We start from the raw sequence: 22,774 nt of genomic DNA, 5'->3' as shown, positions 1-22,774 counted from the left end.
TCTGTCATGATTTCTAACGGTCTAAGTGACCTGTCACAAATCAAGGACTACCTGTGCACAGTTACATCTAAATACTCAGAAAAAAGGCATACGAGTAAACGCATTACTTCTGTGATATTAAAGCACATGATCCTCCCCATGCAATCTCTCTTTGTTCATATAATTTATAGTGAAGTGGTTAATTTTTCTATAGGTTCTCTAATATTAAATTTGTCCAATTTATATATCCGCCCATCTCACCAAACAAATGATTCTGGGCAGGTACAACACATTCTTGGTTTTTAACATTAAAAAATCTCTGAATTATCGTTTTCATTTTTGGGATGTTTGAAAATAAAACCAGGGTTCCTACTGAGCTGCTCTTCACAGAGGATGTACAACAAAAAAACCTATATGGTCATCTAAAAAAAAGCACCTTCATCTCCCAATGCATTCTTTAGTAGAATAAAATAGTTGCTGTGCCACTGTGTCTGAGAAAACAGCAGAACTTGTGTAGCAACACAATTCCCTCGACTTACGCACTTGGATGCAACATTTCAATTGAAATAAGAGAGGATGGAACTTGTGACACTGGAACAGATGTGTAGTCATTTTGGCAATGTAGTTAAGAATTGATACCTACGATCTAAATGAAATATATAAAATGGACACCAGAGTTGATGATTAATATACTTTAATAAAATATCTTAAATAAATTCTTAACAAAAATCATAAAAGCTGAAGACAATTTTCACAAGTGAAAGTGGACCAATTCATCTCTTTTAGTGCAAAATATACAAATCAATTCAGGAAATTCATTTCCCCTGATCTTCATCTTATCTTTGCTGCATGTAGTTTTAAAGCCATCTCAATATCAGCTCTACAATAAGGAAAATAAAATATGAAATTAGCCATAACAACAAAAGCGTCTGTAAACAACAGGAAAAAAAAGTTTTAGTATAACAATATTTTTGTATTCTGTCATTGCATATGTTAACTTTTTGAGGATTTTTTGGATGGAGGCAGAAATGCATAAAGAGCTGCATATGATGAAATAAGCCAAGCAGAGGCATACATAAACCTAATCAACTTAAAACCACAGATTCTATGCAGCACAACCTGCCTACTGTATGCTATTTCCAAACTTCTAAAAAAGGCAGAAGGACCTAAGCCCTCGAGTGTGCAGCATGAACAAAAAAAAATTAAATCCAGAAATATGACCCCTACGTGCAGATTTTCTTTTCTGGCATGAATAATTTTGGCAGAAAAATGATGGCTGCTACTGGAAATCCCCTGACAGCAAAATGATACTTTGGAAGCATCACAATGGCTTATTTTGCTCAAATGCAAAAAAAAAAAAAAAAAAAAAAAAGAACGAAAGAAAGAAAAGAAAAGAAAAGAAAAGAAAAAAAAGGCTGCACAGATGTTACTTAAAAAATTATGTTACTATTTTACAGTGAAATTATGTATTTGAAGTGGACTTTATGACACTTGGGAAAAGATTAACGCAGCCAGCAATGCAGTGATCATACCAGTGTTAATGTTAACAACTTAATACTACTGGAACCTTGTTATTTTTGCCTTCTTGTATTAATATATCTCTTAATATATCTCTCATAACTTTCCAAGTAACAACTTTCCAAACTTTCTAAACCCCCAGAAATCAAGGAATTCTGCTTCCAGTTCATCCCACTGTGAATTCTTTCTACCACAGAGGTTCCCAATCTTTTTCGGTTTGCGGCTCCCATAACACTTCGGATTTTTTCCGCGGCTCCCTTAATAGGTACATCCGATTTTTTTTTTAATTTTTGTCTTTTTAAGGATTTGGAAATCTACTTTTTAGATCGTTAAGGTTAGGTTAATTGAAAAATAAATTAAATATGAGCTTTAAATTCACAATTTATTGAACATCGTTTAATGATTTAAAATTATTAATGGGATGGATGGGCTTGTTGTTCGCTGCACAACTTCTCAAATCTTGGAATAAAATTGGAAATAGCGACTCTCATTTCTTGCTCGACGTTAATTTTTGAGCGATATTTACTTTTTATTACCGCGACTGCCGAAAACCCAGTCAAGACAAATAGGACGTTGCAAAAGGAATTAATATTCTTAGGGCTTTGCAACTAAGCAGTGGGTATTCCTCTTTACTGATATCCAAAATCAGAAAGTTCCATGCTAACAAATTTTAACTTCAATGTTGTGTCGCAAGACAACTCAATAAGAGATTCTTCTTCTGTAGAGGTAAATTCTGATGGAGCTTTGGCTCTAAATGGGTCTTGAATCCAAGTAAATTTTTCAATGTTATCTGCTTCAAAGTATTTTTGAAACCATTTGATAAGCTGAGATAAATGATCTTCAAAAAGAGATTTTAAATTGCAAGACAAACTGATTTCATTGGAGGTTAAAAACTGGTGCAACAAGGGAAAGCAATCATTAAGATCATCTTCATTAATTTTTAGTTTCCATAGCTGTAATTTTTTTCTGAAAGCTGAAATCTTTTCTGTTAACTTTAAAATGTGCATATTGCCTCCTTGTAAAGAGAGATTCAACACATTCAACTTTTCAAAGATATCACATAGGTATGCGAGTTTAATCAAAAAGTCTGTTTCTACAAAGTGTTTGGCATACTCATGTTTTTCTTCTTCAAGGAAAGTGTATATTTCTTGCCGTAATTGGAACGTACGAGACAATACACCCCCGCGAGAAAGCCATCGTGAGTGGCAGTAGTACAACAAAGATGTGTATTCACCTCCCATATCTTCACACATTCTTTTAAAAAATCTTGCTTTTAGTGGCCGTGTTTTTATATAGTTTACTATATTTACCACACGTTCTAAAACTATATTTAGTGGAGGACTTATATACTTTGATGCAAGTGCTTCTTTGTGAATGATGCAATGGGTCCAAACTGAATCTGGAGCTTTGTTTCGAATAAGCGCCTGCAATCCTCCATAAGAGCCGGACATCGAACGACCACCGTCAGTACAGACGCCAACGCACTTTGTCCAGTCTAAATTATTTTCAACCATAAATATATTCAGGATCTCGAACAAATCCTGAGCCTTTGTACTTCCAGTAATACTTTTACAAAAGAGAAGGTCCTCAACGATTGAATTACCATCTAAGAACCGTACGTAACAAATCAAGTGTGCGTCCTTATTATTGTCTGTGGCCTCATCGAGTTGCAGTCCATATTCACTTCCTTTTAATTTTTCAATTAATTGTGCATTGAGATCCTCCCCCATGTGCTGAATTCTGCGACTGATTGTATTGTTAGACAAAGGGACATTTGAAAGTAGTTTCACGATTCCCCAATCATATTGTTCACTAAATCTACAGCAGCCGGTAGAATGAGTTGCTCAGCAATAGTATGGGGCTTTTTACACTTAGCAACTCTATATGCAACTTTGTATGATGCTAGCAAAGCATTATTTGGTATTGACATATGTTTATAAATGCTGCCTTTTTGTTGTTTTAATTCCATTAACTTTCTTTTAAAAAAGTTGTGAGGTTTACCAACAAAGTTAGAATGGTTGGTTTCTAAATGTCGTTTTAACTTACTTGGAAGCATACATTCCGGTGCCAAAACTTTCATGCACAATACACACTGTGGTCTCTCTTTATCATTTTCGTTTATTGATGTAAAGCCAAAATCCAAGTAACTGTCGTCATATTTACGACGTTTTCGCTTCTCGGAACCCTTGCCACTAGTTTGTGGAACTTCGTCTATAGATTTAGCACTGATTATTCAAGTTTAATAAGAATTTGTCCATTTTAGGGTGATCAGAAAAATAGCTTTTGAAAAGTAACTTAACCACCACACTATTAAGTTAGCCCAACAAACAAAAACTTATGCGAGCACTGAGAAGGTGATAACAAACGAATAGAAATCTGACTTGTAACTGCGCATGCGCACTAGACGTTTCAGAAATGGCGCATCAGCGTTAGACCCAGCGGGCGCAGATATTAATTGAATATTTCGCGGCGCCCTTATGATGATAGCGCGGCTCCCTGGGAAGCCGCGGCTCACACTTTGGGAATCACTGTTCTACCAGATACTTAGGTTTGGTCATTCTGGTTAAAAATTACACTGGAGTGATTTAGTTAAAAAAAAACATACTCCTATGTTCTATTCGATCTAGATTTCATATCAAGGGAGGTAATACAGGTAAGTCCTCAATTTACAACCACAATTGAGCCAAAAATTTACCTTGCTCAGTGAGAAATACGTTAAATGATTTTGACCCATTTTACGACTTTTCTCACCACATTTAAGTGAATCACTGCAGTTCTTAAATTAGTAACACATTTGTTAAGTGAACCTGTTTTTCCCATTGACTTCGATTGTCAGATCATAAAAGGTCATCACATAATTCTGGGACACTGCAACCGTCATAAATATGAGTCAGTTGTCAAACATCCGAATGTAAATCACCTGACCATAGGGATGCTGCAACAGTTGTAAGTGTGAAAAATGGTCATAAGTAACTTTTTTCAGTGTCCTTGTAACTTTGAACGGTCAGTAAATGAACTGTTGTTATGAGGAGGATTACCTGTGCCATATACAAGAACAGGTAACTCCCTCCTCCTCTTTGCTACTGACCCACATTTGACTGGGAGATTTGTTATCAAATGTTTAGCAATGATCAACCCAGGGCAATCAACAATATCTACTGACATTTAGAATTGGTTTGTCTCTTACCATAAGCTGCAATTCAATGTTGTATTCATTGTTATAAAATATTCTTCTATTTCTTTCTTTGATCTTTGCAAGCTTGCTGTTCTGATAGACAAAATTCTGCAAATAATAGCAATACATTATCCAAACTTATTATATTTAATACTATTATTATTTGAGCAACCTCAAATCAATAGATTATCAAGCCAATATTAAAACTTTAACACTACTAAATTTTAACCAAAAGTTCTTTGTATTCTGGGATGAAACATATATCCCATAGCAAATGAAATTATATATTCTTGATGGGTAAAAAAAGAATACATGAAACAAAAACGGTAACAGAACGAATTTCCTATAAAATGCTGTTTTATTTGTCCTACAAAACGATTACATATGACATATTTTGTTGCACAAATTTAAAACTAAGATAACTTTCCATCAATATAGAAAATATGTAATTAAGCCACAGGTCTAGATAAAATGATTCTGAGCAATAGAATCTATAGGTCTAGTTTTAAGAGCATCGGGTGGGGTTTTAAATAAGAAATCCAAAGTATACTTAAAAGAAATCCACCCCCATTAAATGGGACTTATATGTAATTAATGCGATTTAGCACTGCAATTATTATCTTGAAAAGTTTAAAACAGATGTTTAGAAAATCACATTAAATGCCTAGTCTATAGACATAGCATTTGACATCAACAGGAAAAATCTTTTCATTAATACATTTTTTTTAACAGTTCAAATAAAAAATGGCTCAATTATCTGAAAAACATTAAATAAGAAATCCTGTTGGAGAATAATAGTAAGCTTTAGTTTTCGGGGAAAATATCTAAAGGAATGTGAGATGAAAAGAAAATAGTTGTACAATTGTGACTGATGGTTTTTTTTAACAACTATAATTTAGTGGGGAAAATTCTTGAAGTTTATCTTTATGACAGTCACTGAAGCATCTATGAAATTCTGAAAATCTAGAATATGTTCTAATAGAAACTCCTATAAGAAAGTGGAATAAGTTTCACAATATATTTGCCACCATGAATCAACTAGAAAATAGAACACTAAACTGGATGAGAATACAGGTATGTCCTAAAAATGTTTACTATCAACTTTTGACAAAACTACCTCATTTTAAAGAATTAAGACATTATAAACTGCATTTGGGAGCGCTTACCATTAAATCCTGATCCATTAGGTAGGGTTTATCTGAAGAGCCATCATTTGTTTCTACATCAACAGCAAAGCAAAGGAAAAGAACATCCACTGTAGTCTGAAATACTGATAAGAAGTTATGGGCAATGAAATAAGCCAAAACAGCAACCAGCAGCAGTGGCAAGGCCCAAACTTTTAATTCCTGGTGGTAGTTAAATGCCATCAAGCCCCCAAAAACGGTGAAACATGCTACGAACACCTATATTAGGATAAAATCAGACATATTTTAAAAGGTAACTCATCCAAAGAAGGTACCAACTGTATGTTAATGCTTATTATTAGGGTTGCTTGGATAGTGAGATGGACATATAAATGTAAATAAATAAGTGAATTAGTATTAAGATTAGGACTGTTTTCAAAAATCTGCTGGGACATTTTCAACTAAACCTTCCATGTTGTCTCAATCATTATCAACTATTTTCTTCATTTTTGTCTGGCCTTCCAGTCCTGCCATATGTTGCTTTAAGTTAACGGAAAAAAATATCTTCATTGTTTTAGTTCATTCCATGAATAAATCTGGGTTTCACATGAATCTATCTCTTCTTCCCGTCACTTGAACAATTGTTATCTTCTTTGAACTTTCCCCCCTCTAAATTCACAGATTTCCATTGTGATGGAAGCTACATCGTGGTGCGGGAACTACTGTAAGTCCCCATTGGATACCACATGTATGTACCAATTGTAGGTCTAATCTGGCTACAAACACATATTATGAACAGATGAATAAAAAAAAATAAGGGGAGTGGGTGGGTGGGTTCTGCCCACAGAAGGATCCAAGGCTAACATAACACCTCAATGCACACTATATATTGACACAATTACTAGCCCAAACAATACTTTCGCACTTGCTCTGTGATCAAGTCTTAAACATGGCCATGGATATCATATATATTTTACTGGCTTCCAGAGGACAATTTAATTTCCATAAAATATGAATTTAACCTTGAATCTGACTGAGGCATCATATGGACTAAACAAGATTTTCAATGAGGAAAAAAAAGGTTAATAAAGTTTTACCTTTGCAAGAAAGACAGCAAAGTCACTGAAGCTGTTGACTGCCATGGTGCTAGTTACGTTTTTTGATAAAATTACACTGGCATCTTTAGCCGAAGTACAAAAATTTGTCCCATTTATGATAGTTGCCGCATATGCGTTCTGCAATCAGAAAATTGATAAAATAGCAGAAGTAACAAGACAGTAGTAAGTATTTGGCCAAATTTATTTTTATAAATATCTATATTTTATCATACTGTGGAAATGAAATTACTTGCATAACTTTTAATCCAATTCTCAAAACCTATATATCATTCAATTAAAAATATTTTTAATATGAGGACAATCTTTTCTCTAGTTTATTTAGAACTGTGGAGATCAGTAAGCTTCATTTCTCAAGAACCAAAATAATTAAGCATATAAATAGGAATACCCAAAAGTCTACAACTACTTTTGCCAATAAGCTATAAACATCCTTATTTTATGTGGTGAAAAATAAGCCACTCGTCCTCTTTAAAAGAAGAATTTTCATGCTGGCATATTTAATAAGTACTTAATAAGTCCGCAAAAATTATTCTTAAAACAAAATGTGTAGTCTTCTAATGCTCAATTTGGAATTAAAATTCTGATTGTGGGCATGAATGGGACTGAAAATGCTCTCAGCATCTGTTTAAATACATCCTTCAACAACCTAAGATTAATATTCTGTTTCTACTTTTTTCCTGTGCTTAGTTCTTTGGAACCTATGAAAATTAAGTCAATGTACACAATGATTTATTTTCATATGAGAGTTGGGAAATATTAATACAGAAATATAAATCCACATGTCTATAATAAATCGTATTAAAATAATACAGTGTAAAACACACATACATGAAATCAGTTGTAATCCATGAAACTTCTACATAATATTTATGCTGCCATGGGGCCTATGACAATGACCTCCTGAACATACAATAGTGTATCAACAATTTAAAAAACCCAATCCCATCATCTAAAATATTGTGCTATTAATTAGCTCAACTTAAATATTTTAGTACTTTTAAAGAAATACATTCCAACATGGAGCTTTAATAGATATTATTCAACATCTTTCTTCATGGGATGAATTTTCTAAAAAGAAATTTGTGGGGATTTTGTCTTCTTCCTAATACAACTGCTTGCAATTTACTCCCAAGGACTGATAACATCTTGAACATTATACGATGGGTCAGAGGATGAAACAGCAAACAAGGGACCTCTTTCCCATTTCAACTAATTTTCTTTTCTCTCTAATTGCCTTCTGCATCCTAATTCAAGCTCCCACCCTTGGGAGCAGATTCCAGGTGTGCATAATCTAAAGTCAAGAAAAGGCAAAAAACAAAACAAAACAAAAACCTAGCATACAAATCCTTGAACTCTAAATAGCTATCTAGTAATAGTTACAATACTCTAGAACTAATACTTAAGTACAATATTTTATAAACTGAAGCAGCAGTCAAGATAAACACTGAAAGGAACAAACATTGATTCTCCTAATAATTAATATAATAATAACAACAGAGTTGGAAGGGACCTTAGAGGCCTTCTAGTCCAACCCCCTACCCAGGCAGGAAACCCTAAGTTTCCTAAGTTGATTAAGTTAAGGGCATTTTGTTAAGATTTAAATCTTTGTCTAATTTATGTATCATAACTAAGTTATCTTGATTAAGGGAACATCACAAAAAAGTAAGCTTCAGATATTGATAGTTTATATTTACTCTGGTTTTCAGAGTAAATTACTCTGGGTTTCACTCTTTTTTCCCCATTAATATGCATGGGAACCAAAGAAACAGATAAATAAGGAATGGGGTTATTTACATGCTTAAAGTTTACTAGGCAAAGAAAATGTTTAGGAAAAATACATCTACACTTCCCAACACAAACAGAATGTCAAAGGTCTTGGAAAAACTGACCTGATAGCTTCATGAGAAATGCTACATGGCACAGGTCCAACACTTGAAAAATCCTTCTTGTGAAAAATAATTGCTACTTTGCGTGACAGCCAAATTCTATCTTCCATTCTAAGATTCTAAAAATTATCCCAGTGAATGGAAGAGCACCACACCACCAGAATCTTCTTTAGAAAGAAACCGAAAACACAACTACACCCAGCTTCCAATCCACAGCCTGCCTGCATTTTTAGAGTGGTTGGCTATTTCTCACTATGTAGAGAGCTCTCCCAGAGACCTAATGGTGCAGCAAAATGAAAAAGTAATGATCCAGAAACTCTTGACAGATGGAAGCCATAGAAGGAAGTAGTTTTGTTTTATAGCAGTAAAGAAAAATATTAATGGGATAATAACATAGTCTCTTTCAGATATGCGCAGGGAACAAAATGGTTTTAGCTTAAAATAGCAAGATTATTTGTCTTGTCCCCTGCATACAATGTGAACATACGCACCCCAGCTCTTAACTGCATTTGGAGTGTATTACGCTGGACACTGGAAAGAATACCAGTCAATACAGCTTCCCAAAGTACTCATAAATTGCTAGATTGACTTTAAGCATTATTACTAAGAAATCTCTCAAATTAAGAGAGAACAAAACAACTGTATCTCTAGAACAGAAGTAGAACAAAATTATAAAAAACCTACAAGACAACAAATCTCCTGTAACCTTAAGTAGGTAATTATTTTCCTCTTTTGTCTTAGTGCCCCCCCCATACCTTCCAGACGTTTAGCCATCATTAATATGTAACCTTCTCTTGCTGCTGCCCAAACTAGGCAACTCCAGGGGCAGACGGAAGGGCTATAAAGTAAAGTATGTCTAATTAAAGTATCCCCTTTGTGATTCAAATTCCAAACAGTCCCTGCTGCTTGGACTCACCACATTGGGATTTGAAAAAAAAACCCTGGCGCTGTAATTATTGGGGAAAGTTTTATTAAACAGGATTCAGTTTATGGGCAATCCTAGCGCCTTCTTTCATGTCTTCCAGCTTCAGTACCTGTTCTGCAAATTCTAAATTTTCCAGCAACACAGGAAATTCAGAAAACAAGATTAAATGATCTAACTCATCGGGCTGGTACTGCAGAGAGTAGGCAGTCTTGCGGATATCCACGGTCTCAGCCATAAACGGATTAATAGGTTAAAACCAGCACGTTAAATTGCATCCAGAAACCATCTGGTAAACAATGCAGGATCTGCAAACTAGGCGTTATATGCTCCTAATGGCAGCAGCCAGAAAATATGCAGGCCATACATTCCGGACCAACTGTGGTTTCCAAAAAGTTTTAAAGGCAGACTCAAATTGTGCACTTTACTGTGGTCAAATTAGGTGGTTTATATCATGCCATATATGTAAATAAAGTCCCATGAAGATGTATCTAGAAGCATCCCCAAGCCATGAAAGCCATTTCTTGTGGCTGGGCAGAGCAGCTGGAACCCCTTAATAAAGACCACCACTCCTCCACACAAACTACCTACTAACTATTTAAGTTTATTGCCTTTTATAATATCTATCATATGGCCAGATATTAATTAACATTTCTACTGCTTCAACTGAAAAGAGTGCCTTCCACTGCTGAAATTACTTCTAAATTGCCTTCATCTTCCAATTGTCATCTCCCCTATTTTCCTTACTGCATTAAACAAGGAAATAATGTTTCACTCACACGAATATTGAACATGCTGTCTCACTGATTTTAATTTCTTTCCCACCAGAAAAAGCAACAGGAGAATGTTTCCTTTATGTCAAAGAATGGCAAGCAGCAGTCTTTAGTCAAAATAAGAGGAAGGCAGGAAACCAATCTGCCCATGTGTAAAAATTAGGACTCAAAGTAGTAATTATATTATTATATTAATGTACATTCCACCGAAGTCTAAAATAATTCTGGGGAAACACATCTGAAAAAAATGTATGGAATAATGATATATATTCCCAGATTACAGAGTAGGATAGAAATAATGCCATGAATGACACTGATTCCAATGAAGGAGTTTCCTTTTAGATTTTTACAGAAGCCGATTATATTATCATTTTGCGGACTATAATTCACTAGGTGCTTATGTCTGGCAGAACGAAATAATCATATTTAGATCCATTCTAGTTTAGTCATGTTAGTTAAATCAGTCATTATAAATCACAGTAGCTATTCTACCCCCCACGTATCAATGAATAGGCCTATTGAACTCAATGTGATTGATTTCAACTAAGATTTATAACACAGTCCTGCATGCTTTCTATAAAATCAGCTGGAATGAAAAGGGAAAAGGGTTCTTAAATAAAGATCATCTTTCTTTGCTAATTGTCACAAAACTGGGATAGTAACTGCCTTGGACACATTACTGATCAGCATTTCTTTTTCTTTTTCATGTTTTCATTTTTATGCATGTGATAAATTTATATAATGTACCTGGTTTAAACATCCGAGAAATCTTTCTAGGCACCAGAAACTGCAAAAACAGCATTTGAAAATACACCTTGCACACACATTCTCCTGGGGGAGGGGAAAAGCACAAGTTGCAAATTAATTATCAAAGATGCCAGAATCTGAAAAGCAAATGTTTCAGATTCTTCTAATCTAACACTTCACTTCCCATGCACAGAATATAAGATTCATATTCATCAATTATATTCATAATTCATGAAATAGCTTGAAAAGACTTTGGAATCTTGAAATTAAAGCTCCTGCAATGATAGATAGCAGCTTTGGTACTTATTTTATTTTAGAAATATAGGCTATTTTTCAATCTCGGAAATACATACCTAGTATTTTCAAATGTAATTTTCCCTTATTTCAGGACTATTTTCAGAGACAAGTATCAAATTTCTCTGACATAAATTTATTTATTTATTTATCCACATTTCTGTCGTGTCCATCTCCCTCAAAGAGTTAACATCTTCTTTACCATTCATCACCCAAACTAGGTACGTGTCTACATTGCAGCCATACCAAAGAGACTTCTGTTTTAATTTTTAGATTAATAATAAGCCTTGAACTATAATATATAATATTTCCCCTTTCTCACGGAGAAAATTTCTTCTTTTTGCCCTGTTCACTGCACTGCTTTTTCTTTTCTACCGGTGTTTCTGCAACATTTGCATCTTTTATTTTATTGCTTCTTTCTGAGGAAGTAAGCTAAGCAATTCCAGGCAAATAAAGTACGTTTAAATGAAGTAAAGTCAGATTTAATAATTGGAATCATTCATGACAATCAGACAAGTTTGATGATAGAACACTATACATGAATACGTAAACAAGTTCACCATTATTGTTGAAATACATTTAAGGGATCTTCCAGCAATATAGTGAGTAATTTTGGTTCTTCTACAAAACATGTCATTCATTTGCTAATGAACCAGAATAAAGGAATACAGTATCTAAAACACTACAGGGAATCTTTTGAGTTATTATGATTGTAATGGAGTCTGCCCATTATGGCCGTAAATAATGATCGTAAAATTCATGTGAGCAACCCAATTTTACACTTTTTTGCAGCAGTTGTTAAGTGAGTGCAGGGGTCATAAAACAAACACTGTGGTCATTAAATAAACAAAGGTTCGCTATGGGTTTAGTTCTGCCAAAAACCAGATGTGCTGGTTTTCAGCAGAAATGTCATAAACATCACCCATGATTTTGCAAATGGTTCCGGTTACATGACTGGGGGTGGGCTGGGGGGTGGGGTATAGGGTGGTGCAGAAACTCACCATCAGAACTTTGGATCTGGGTGGTAAGTCCCCTTTTTAGGGTCCATAGTAACTTTGAATGGCCGCTAAGCAACCAATTGTAAGTCAATTACTATCTGCATCACCAAACAATTTTATATATATAACTCATTTATGAAGTGTTATGAATCCAAAGAAATATTGACCAAGGTCATGCAACACATTCATTTGGAATTCAGGCTAATCAGATCCATGGAAATCACCAATTAAGAATAGAATAGAATAGAATAGAATAGAATAGAATAGAATAGAATAGAATAGAATAGAATAGAATAGAATAGAATAGAATTTTTTATTGGCCAAGTGTGATTGGACACACAAGGAATTTGTCTTGGTGCATATGCTCTCAGTGTACATAAAAGAAAAGATACATTCATCAAGGTTAATTGATTCATTGCCTGGCCCTCTTCTTCCTGGCTGGCATCAGAGTAAACTTCATGAGTTTACTCATGAGTTTTTTTAAAAACCTTAAGAAATAGATGAAGAGTGCCCCGATTATGGCCAAAATTACTAAGAAGGGAAAGTAAATGTCTAATCCTCCCTTTGCTTCCCCCCCCACAAGTTAAAATTCCATCATATGCACTTATGGAAAATGTCAATATGGTGAAGGAGTAGTAGTAGTTTTGGCTTGTCATGCAGATACACCCAATCAAACTACATCATTAGTTTGCAAAATATTATCAAAGAATACTTGTCTTTCCTTGACACCTAAATTATAGCTAAGGACAACATGAATGAGAAAGATGCAAGCCTGCACATTATTTTCCTGCTACTTTCTGGTTAACTTGATCTATGAGTATAAACTTAATATTGCATACTAGTCAACCTTAAATTTTAATATATGAAGTTCTGGAAGTCTCTTTCATTTTGTCTCACTGGAACTTTAAGTACTCCAGGGGTCATGATACGTTTAGATGAACAAAGTTGAAACATCAATCCACATACTCTCCATTTCTGGCCCACTCGTAATAGACATTTTCATCTTCCCCTCAAAGATAGTTAGTCCCTTAGCCTAAACAGACTTTTTTCGTTTGTGCAGTATTTTTTTCTAGCTATTAGGGATTAGGAGCAAATCATGAGGATATGAATCCTTTTCATAGTAAGTCTGTTACAATGGAATTTATTGCTTTTTAAGCTGTTGCCTGCTGAGATAAGACTAAGTAATAAAGTCCAATATAAAAGTAAGCAAATAAAGAAAGACTGCATTTGCATTCCTTACTTAGATATTACATTTCTACATTTATTTGCCCAATTGCTATGCTGCGGTGTTAGAAATAGAAAGTAGGAGCCTACCTTATTTTTCAGAAAGTTATAAAGAGACAATAGAATAATCCTTGGGACTCTCATGAGTGGGATTATAAGGGACCCTTTCACAACTGTTCCCAGATGATAACAAAAAAGAACCGATATGGAACACAGGATTGGGTGACTTGATAGTTTACTCTTATTTCTACAATGAAAAATAAGCAAGCATGAAAAACTGTACAGAAAATGAAACATAAACACAATATAACTATCAGAAACTTCATCCAATAGTTTGTTCCAAGTGTTTACAGTACTCCATTTTCTAATGCACTAAAAATGAATTGGGGTTTTATCCTTGCAAAAATCTCCAAGTCACTGAATGAATTGGGCGGCCATATACATTTTGTTAATAAATAAATAAAATAACACTTTTGATCAATTTAAATTTTGTATCATTTTATCATTTCCATTCATTCAGTCAATTCCATTTCAGAAGCTATATGATACAGGTAGCCCTCGATTTACAACAGTTCATTTAGTGACCGTTCGAAGTTACAAAAGCGACTTATGACCATTTTTCACACTTAACGACTGTTGTACCATCTCCATGGTCACATGATAAAAATTCAGATGCTTCATATTTATGACCATTGCTGTGTCCCAAGGTCATAGGATCACCTTTTGTGACCTTCTGACAAGTAAAGTAAACGGGGAAGCCAAATTCACTTAACAACCGTGTCACTAACTTAACAACTGAAGTGATTCACTTAACAACCGTGGCAGGAAAGGTCATAAAATGGGACAAAACTCACTTAACCAATGTCTCACTTAGCAACAGAAATTTTGGGCTCAATTGTGATCGTAAACCAAGGTCTACCTGTATCTTCCCCTTTTTCAACAGACCCAAAACAAACCTCAAGATGTATGAAAATCTGTTAAGGCAGATTTAGAGGCCTTGGAGTGAAGTTAGATAGCTGGCAGTGATTGAGAATAAAGGCAAAAGAGACGAGAATCGTCAGTGGGAACAGCAAAGGACATGCAATGCAGCTCCTAGTTCAGGTCTTGGTGGGTTCAATAGTGGGGAAAGGCCCTAAGAGAAACTTCCAGAATCTAAATGTTTTGCTTCTAAGTAGAAAGTAACTTACTGAGGTCCAAATGTGTATAAATAATCACAAAATACTGTACAACATCTCATACATGGACAAACTGCATTTATAATTGAGTGAGAAGTTTTCCTCTTTCAAATTCAATTCCTTTTCTGACACATTTTGAGAAAGGAAAAAATTGTGCGTACTACAGACCTCCCTTAAAAATGAACACAAATGAACAATGAAAACCATATAGTGAAGCTATTTTTTAATAAAGATATAAAAAAAATAAAAAACCCTGAATTTTGAATCCTTCCCTGGATTCTGCCTGCATCTTCTCAAAGCTCAGTTTGGAAAAACCTGCTGTAGAGGTTATTTTCCCATAGGAAAGGGAGCGACTATTACTCAGCTAGCATGAAGGAGGGGAAAAATGAAGACTTAAAACTTCTGAACAGGAGAAAGCAGGAGAGTTGACTGTTGAAGGTTTACTGTTTCCACACAAATTATCATGGGGCAGATCTACTCTTTACAGACAATTTTCATGGTAAGGCTCAAAAGAGAGAGAAAGTAGCCATGTGCAAAGAGAATCAGCCAAGCCAAGAGGGAAAATGCCAAATAGTGTAATTTCCACTCCATCTATCTCCAAGTAATCTCAGGTGAAACCTACCTACTTTGTAATCTAGGCGTCCTTCTGGATGCACGGCTGTTGTTAGAACATATGACAGCCGTCGCCAGAGGAGCTTTTTATCAGGTACGCCTGATACGCCAGTTACGTCCCTTCTTGGACCGGGATTCCCTATGCACAGTCACTCACGCCCTCGTCACTTCCCGTCTGGATTACTGCAATGCTCTCTACATGGGGCTCCCCTTGAAGAGTACCCGGAGGCTCCAGCTGGTCCAGAATGCAGCCGCGCGGGTGATTGAGGGAGCGACTCGAAGCTCCCATATAACACCTATCCTGCACAGACTGCACTGGCTGCCGGTTGCCTTCCGGGTGCAATTCAAGGTATTGGTTCTCACCTTTAAAGTGCTCCATGGCTTAGGACCGGGTTACTTACGGGACCGCCTCCTGCTATCGGTGGCTTCCCATCGACCAGTGCGCTCCCACACAGAGGGCCTTCTCAGGGTGCCATCGGCCAGACAATGTCGACTGGCGACTCCCAGGGGGAGGGCCTTTTCTGTGGGGGCTCCAGCCCTCTGGAACGAGCTACCCCCAGGGATACGCCAACTTCCTGACCTCCGGGCCTTCTGGCGTGAGTTGAAAACTCTTTTATTCCATCGTGCAGGACTGGCCTAATAGTTTTAATGGGGATTTTAATAGTTTTTAGTATATTCAGACTATCTAAATTATTCTTTTAAATGTGTTTTTAATTTTTGTATTTATTGTTCTTAGTTGGCTGTAAACCGCCCTGAGTCCTTCGGGAGAAGGGCGGTATAGAAATTGAATAAACATTAACATTAACATTACTTAGCCGTCATGAAAGCTGGCTAGGTAGCTGTGTGAGCCAGTCACTCCCTCTCAGCCCAACTCATCTCACAAGATTATTGTTATAAAAATAGGAGAAGGAAGGTGTATTAGCTTCTCAGAGTCACCTTGAATAGCAAGATGGGCAGCAAATAAATTTAATAATGGATTAATAATTAAGAAAAATTATGACAATGAAACATGCCCTTCATCCTTGCAACAATGTTGACAGACTCTACTTACAAAAGAAAATAGGTGGGCATGGAATGTTCCAAATACATCAGAATAATAGAGTAATAGAAAATGAAGACGTGCTCTGGGACTTCAGAATTCAAACAAGCAGCACCTGCCACACAATACCCCAGACTTAACAACTGTCGATAAGAATGACAAAAATGTCTGGATAGTGGTCATGGCATTATCTGGAAACAGTGAAACAGAAGAGAAAGAACTGAAGAAAATCATGAAATACAAAGATTGCAAATAGAAATAGACTGACTGTGGCAAAAGAAAGCAAAGATAGTAGCAATATGAGCCCTGGTGGTGTAGTGGTTAGAACGCAGTATTGCAGGCTGACTCTGCCCACAGCCAGGTGTTCGATTCTGACCGGCTCAAGGTTGAGTCAGCCTTCCATTCTTCTGAGGTTGGTAAAATGAGGAGCCAGATCGTTAGGGACAATATGCTGACTCTGTGAAACGCTTAAGAGAGTGCTATAAAGCAGTGGTTCCCAACCTTTCTGGCTCCAAGGACTGGCAGCAGGGGCAGAGGATGGTTTCGTGTGTGCAACCTAATTGTTGTGACCCAGGTTCCCGGACTCGGACTCCTGGAGGAGGAGGATTCAGAAAGTGAGGAAGAGGAACTGGCAAGTCCTGCTTCGCCTGGGCCCTCTCCCTCCCTGGCACCCACCCAGGAGGAGGAGGAGGGGCTGGCAAGGCCTGATTCCCCCGGGCCTTCTTCTGATTTGGCAATGCCCCAGGAACAGTCTTGGCTTGATGCAAGACTGCGCAGACATGACCAGTACGCGCAGCAGAGGCGGTGTTGGGACAAAGTCAAAGAATGATGAGTCACAGAGTGACACTCACAGGGGCTATAAAGCAGGAGGCAGAACTTCCTGGCTTTTTGTCTTGGACCAAGCAATGAATTTGCGCGGGCAAACTGTCATGATAGAAGAATCTGTTTGTGAGTGAATCGTGCTTTATCTATAATTTTCTGGTTATCTCCAGGGATTTTGGCAGGCGTGTGGGGAGACATCTCTGTGCCAGAAGGAATTCAGCCAAATGTAAATAAATTGGGAAAAGGCCTTTGACTGACTTTTTGTGGGGAGTGATGGGAGGGAGGAAACAGAACACTAATCCTATGCATGTGCATGCGCAAATGAAGCTTCATGCGTTCGCCCATTGCTTGTGAAGCCTTTGAGGCTTTTTAAAAAAATAAAAATGGTAAAAGAAGAACAAATTACCAGTAAATAAAGTAAGAAAAACAGAATTTAGAATAAAGCACACTCCTATTTAGCCAATACTGAATACTACAACATAGTGAAGTAAACTAAACTAGATTCAAGAAAACTTATTTTGCCAGGGCAAAAGAACACCCACTAAAATGTCTGTTCTAACATAAATTCCCAAGGACCCACAAAAATTTCTTATTGCTACACTACAGCTAAATGGCTGTACTGCTTTCCTGTGTTTCAGTATTTTCAATAGGAAATACCATAAAAGTGGTATGCATATATTTTAGTTACCAACCTACAAGTCTATTTAAGGATAACCACTGGATTTTTGTAAAAAATAATCGTTAACATATTTTAAATGGTTTTAATTCTCTGTTTGAAATAGTTTTTTTAAACCTCAGCTTCAATTGAGATAAATCAAAATGCCTCTTAATAAGCACTCACATTTGAAATTTCACATTAACATCTGAAGATATGATTTCACAGTTAAATTAATACAGAAACCAAGTGTACAATATTTGATATAAATGAGGGATTATGCATTCATTAGTAGTTAATTTCTTACGGACATTAAAAGAAGAAATTGTCTTTGCTTGATTACATATTACTTGTAAGATTAGATAATTAATGTGCACAAACTGTATGTTCTGAAATGTCTAGGAAAAGGTCTAGAAATTCCTTAAGTGATTCTAACCCATAATTTCCTTGCCTCTTTCTTGGCAAGGAAAAATGGGAAAAGACCCGATACTCTTCTCTGAATCTAAAATCAAGCCAAATATATAAAAGGTATAAAGCACTCAATCCTTAGCAGAAATAATAGGGACTTAAAGAATGCCATCAGCTGGTCTACTGACACATATAATCTTCTCTAGCATTGCAGATTCAAGGTCATGTAATATGCTGAGGCTAGAAACTAGGGCAATTCTCATGGTGTTTCTAGTAGTGCAATCATGTAAATCAGAGGTTCCCAATCTTTTTCGCCCGCGGCTCCCCCGGAAATCCGACCTGCAACTGCGCATGCGCACCAGACGCGCCCGCGGCTCCCCGGAAATCCGACCTGCAACTGCGCATGCGCACCAGACGCCCCAGAAATGGCGCATCAGCGCCGGACCCAGCGGGCGCAGATATTCCGCGGCGCCCCCATGACGATAGCGCGGCTCCCTGGGGAGCCGCGGCTCACAGTTTGGGAATCACTGATGTAAATATTGCATGACATTTAAGAGGAGTTGAAGTAAACACCACTATGAGAAAATGCTTCTGAGCTGCTGTCTTAGCAACATTTTCCTAAAAACTGTCTTTATGATTGATATGCGCTTTATTGTTCTTACTGTTACGATTTTTAAAAATACATTAATAACATTTGCTCTTTGTTTAAACCTGAGAGATATTTAATCCTAAAGCAGCAGCTTTACAAGTTTAAAGCTAGCTTCCAGTATTCCTACTACGGATTTTAGTAGGAGAGAATTACATAGTGCTTATTTTCCTCAGAGACCCTTAACTATCAAGCAATTTTTGCTACAAAATAGTACTGGGAAGAATATTATTCAAATTTTAGAAATGGTGATATAGGATAAAAGTCTTCCCCCAATGAGAATCAATGAATGTGATGGCTGAGTTGGGATCTCAGTGCATATTTATTGAAGTACTCTGCCAAACAATCAAGTTTCCAAAAATATATTATCTGTTAAAAGTAAAATTCTAGCTATATATTTGAATATGCAGAGCCTACTCCCACAAACTATATAGCAATACTGTTATCTGAACCCCTCGTTTTCATTACAGTTTCTAAGGAATGCATCTTTCATCAAAATAAAAAATAAAAAAGCAAAGCATGTTTCATTATTATTGTTTTAGGTCAAACAGATGTCTCCTGCAATAGGTAATCCAGCTGAAACAACTCACAACCCTCCCCAGTTTAATTCTGCTTAGGAGAAAAGAGCAGAGTGCCTAATGGCTTGTGTAGTAAGGAAGCAGATTTGTAAAACTAAAACCTCTCCAGTTTCCTGTAACTGCTTACTAGCTAAAAAAGAAAGCTTTACACAGACTGCGATAAACAAAAGCTCTTGTTCACGTCCCTCCCACAAAGTATGTGAATAACGTTGCTGTTTTTTCTTTTCTATATTTATAACATTGTTCTACTGTATCGATTCATCTCATTTTCTACAAGCTGACAAAGCAAATAATAGGAAGAGAGATCAACACCAGGGGGACTGCACATTTCCCTCTGGAAGTGTAAGGTTTTCAATTCAAATGCCTATCCTGTAACTTTTACAGTTATCAGTGGTATTAAGAGAGTCAAATTTAGTTCTGACATGATGTAATCATATTTGAAAGAGATTCAAACAAATGGCAAAAACAGAAAAGTATTCATTAGAGGAAATATTGGTCAAATCAACATTTCTTGCCGGAATTAAACTAGTCCCAAATTATTTATCCGATACATTCTGGTTAAAAGGATGATTATAGGATGCGGTATTAAAAATTAATGTTTTATGAAAATTTTGCTATAATTCTGTGTGTTCTAAAAGTACTGTATTTTTCAGACTATAAGATGCTCCGGACTATAAGACAGATCTAGATTTTGGGGAGGAAAACAAGAAAAAAAATCTACCTCTGAATAATTTGCCTCCTTGCAGCAAATAGCCTGGTCAGCTTCAGCACATCCTAATTTAGCACGAGCATCTGATTGGCTGTTGGATCTGCCTCTCGGAATACCGCCTATCAGCTGTTCCAGGCTGCAGGGATTGCCACCCAGCGCCACTGCCGCCTATCGCTGCCTCTGTGTGCCCATTTTCGGCCTCTGTGCATCCTGTTTTCAGCCCATTCCAGGTGATGGGGATAGGCGGCGATGGCGATCCCATCACCTGGAACGGGTCGAAAATAGGGCACACAGAGGTGGCAATAGGCAGCAGCAGTGATGGGTAGTGGCGATCCTCGCAGCCTGGAATAACTGATAAGCGGTATTCTGGGAGGCAGATCCACCCGCCAATCAGCTGCTTGTGCTAAATCAGGCTGTTCTGAAGCGGACCAGGCTATTTGCTGCAAGGAGGCAAATTGCTGGGAGGCAGAGGCCGAAGGTTGGGGCTGGCGGATAGGCAGGGCTTCGGCTGCATTTGTTGTATAAGACACACAGACATTTCCACCCACTTTTGGAGAGGAGAAAGTGTGTCTTATACACCCAAAAATACGGTATCTTACACAGTATTTGTCCTGTGTAGATGCTCAGATTCCTTAGTTATGTTATAAAAAGAATGTGTCTGAAAAATGAAACTTTTTCAGACACAAGACATAATATTTACATTTCTTTGCAAACTGAATACAAATCTAAATTACTTATTTTGTAGTAAAACAAAATTAAAATATTACGCATCACTGGATATAATTAGTGTGTAATTCTTTCTTTCTCCTCACCAAGCTACCGAAGTAAAATAATTATACCATGCTGAGATTTTACGAAAATTATGAAACGGAAAGAATTTAACCAAAATCCTTCATATCCAACGGGTGAGGCACCCCTGCTATAAATAGAACTGAAACCTTATGAAGTAGTGATTCTGTAATGCATGAGCTCAACACAATGTTACATTGCTTAACACAATGTAAGCTGCCCTGAGTCTTTGGAGAAGGGCGGGATATAAATTAAAACAACAACAACAACAACAACAACAACAAAAAACCCTAGGGCATTTCGTAAGGAAGCAGACAAATAGCAACAATACTTTACCAGGGTCCTCTTCTGCATCTTTTCTTAACTTTCCAAGCTTAGTTTACACTCATAGGATTGATTGGCGATTCCCATTCTGGGTACAAATGAGCTATTGAGCCATGTTTAAAGACAGAACCACGTGCCAAATGAACCTAGTATTCATAATCCAACAAATCAGCATCCTACAGACCAGGGGTAGTCAACCTTTTTATACCTACTGACCACTTTTGTATCTCTGTTAGTAGTAAAATTTTCTAACTGCCCACCGGTTCCACAGTAATGCGCTGTGTATCGTCTTCTGTGCATGCCTCTTGCACATCATGGATTGGGTTGGGGGGGGTGCCAGGTACCAGCTCTGCCTGTCTGTTACAGCTGGATGGTGTGGAGGGAGATGCGTGAGCTATTCTGGGACGAGGCTCTTTTGTTTGCAGTCACACTATAGCGCCATTTAGTTTCACTTATGTAACACGAACTAAATATATGCGCGGGCGATACAAATAGTATATTTTCAGAAATTTAAATTGTCACGGGGAATTTTATGAAACCCTAATGAAAATGTTTTTAAATAATGCTATAAAAGTTTTTTAAAAAGTCAATTAAATTTAAAAAAGGGAAAGTGCTTCAGTATCCCTGAAAACCCCTACCGCCCACCATGAAAACTGGAATGCACACTAGTGGGCGGTAAGGACCAGGTTGACTACCACTGCTACAGACTAACCATTCTGTGTAAGCCGGGCACATTAATTCAAACACATAAATCTGTTTACCTATGCAAGAGGATGAGAAACACAGGACAAAATCTAAATCTATTAATATAACTTAAAGCACATCGTGCTATTAACCAAATAGTAAAACATAAAAATCAGAATTCCAGTTCTAATTGTGGATAATCTCCAAGTTTCACTGAAACAATGGAGAACTGTGAAGCTTTTGGGGGTACAGAATATTTCAACATTTACAATATTTAATGAACAAGAAGCTTTTAGGGACTGCTATCTGATAAATTCTTCTGATACTACAGGTAGGCCTCGAGATATGACCATAATTGAGCCCAAAATTTCTTTTGCTAAGCAAGACAGTTGTTAAGTGAATTTTGCCATTTTACAACAATTCTTGCCACAGTTGTTAAGTGAATCACTGCACTTGGTAAGTTGGTATCACGGTGGTTAAGTGAATCTGGCTTTCCCACTGACTCTGCTTGTCAGGTGGCAAAAGACCCTGGAAAACTGCAACCATCATAAACACATACCAGTTGCCAAGTGTCT

The 22,774-nt window shown here is 36.7% G+C and overlaps 1 protein-coding gene across 5 annotated transcripts in view; it reads right to left on the bottom strand.

The window, feature by feature from the left end:
• Nucleotides 1–656: 656 nt before the first annotated feature.
• SLC44A3 (solute carrier family 44 member 3) overlaps nt 657–22,774 on the bottom strand; it is a 47,285-nt gene continuing 25,167 nt past the window's right edge. The window contains exons 11-16 of one of the 5 annotated variants that reach the window (XM_058176102.1): nt 13,849–14,005; nt 11,243–11,326; nt 6,894–7,031; nt 5,839–6,075; nt 4,685–4,780; nt 657–859 (exon numbers count right to left, since the gene is read on the bottom strand). In XM_058176102.1, the coding sequence (XP_058032085.1) occupies nt 854–859; nt 4,685–4,780; nt 5,839–6,075; nt 6,894–7,031; nt 11,243–11,326; nt 13,849–14,005 (718 nt within the window). In that variant the 3' untranslated portion in view covers nt 657–853. Of the gene's footprint in view, nt 860–4,684; nt 4,781–5,838; nt 6,076–6,893; nt 7,032–11,242; nt 11,327–13,848; nt 14,006–22,774 lie in introns of those variants that run through there. The other 4 variants (XR_009154294.1, XM_058176104.1, XM_058176103.1 and 1 more) reach the window with 4 other exon arrangements.

This window comes from Ahaetulla prasina, chromosome 3 (genome assembly GCF_028640845.1).
Source record: "Ahaetulla prasina isolate Xishuangbanna chromosome 3, ASM2864084v1, whole genome shotgun sequence".
Lineage (NCBI taxonomy): Eukaryota > Metazoa > Chordata > Lepidosauria > Squamata > Colubridae > Ahaetulla > Ahaetulla prasina.
This window is presented reverse-complemented; position numbering and strand designations above follow the sequence as displayed.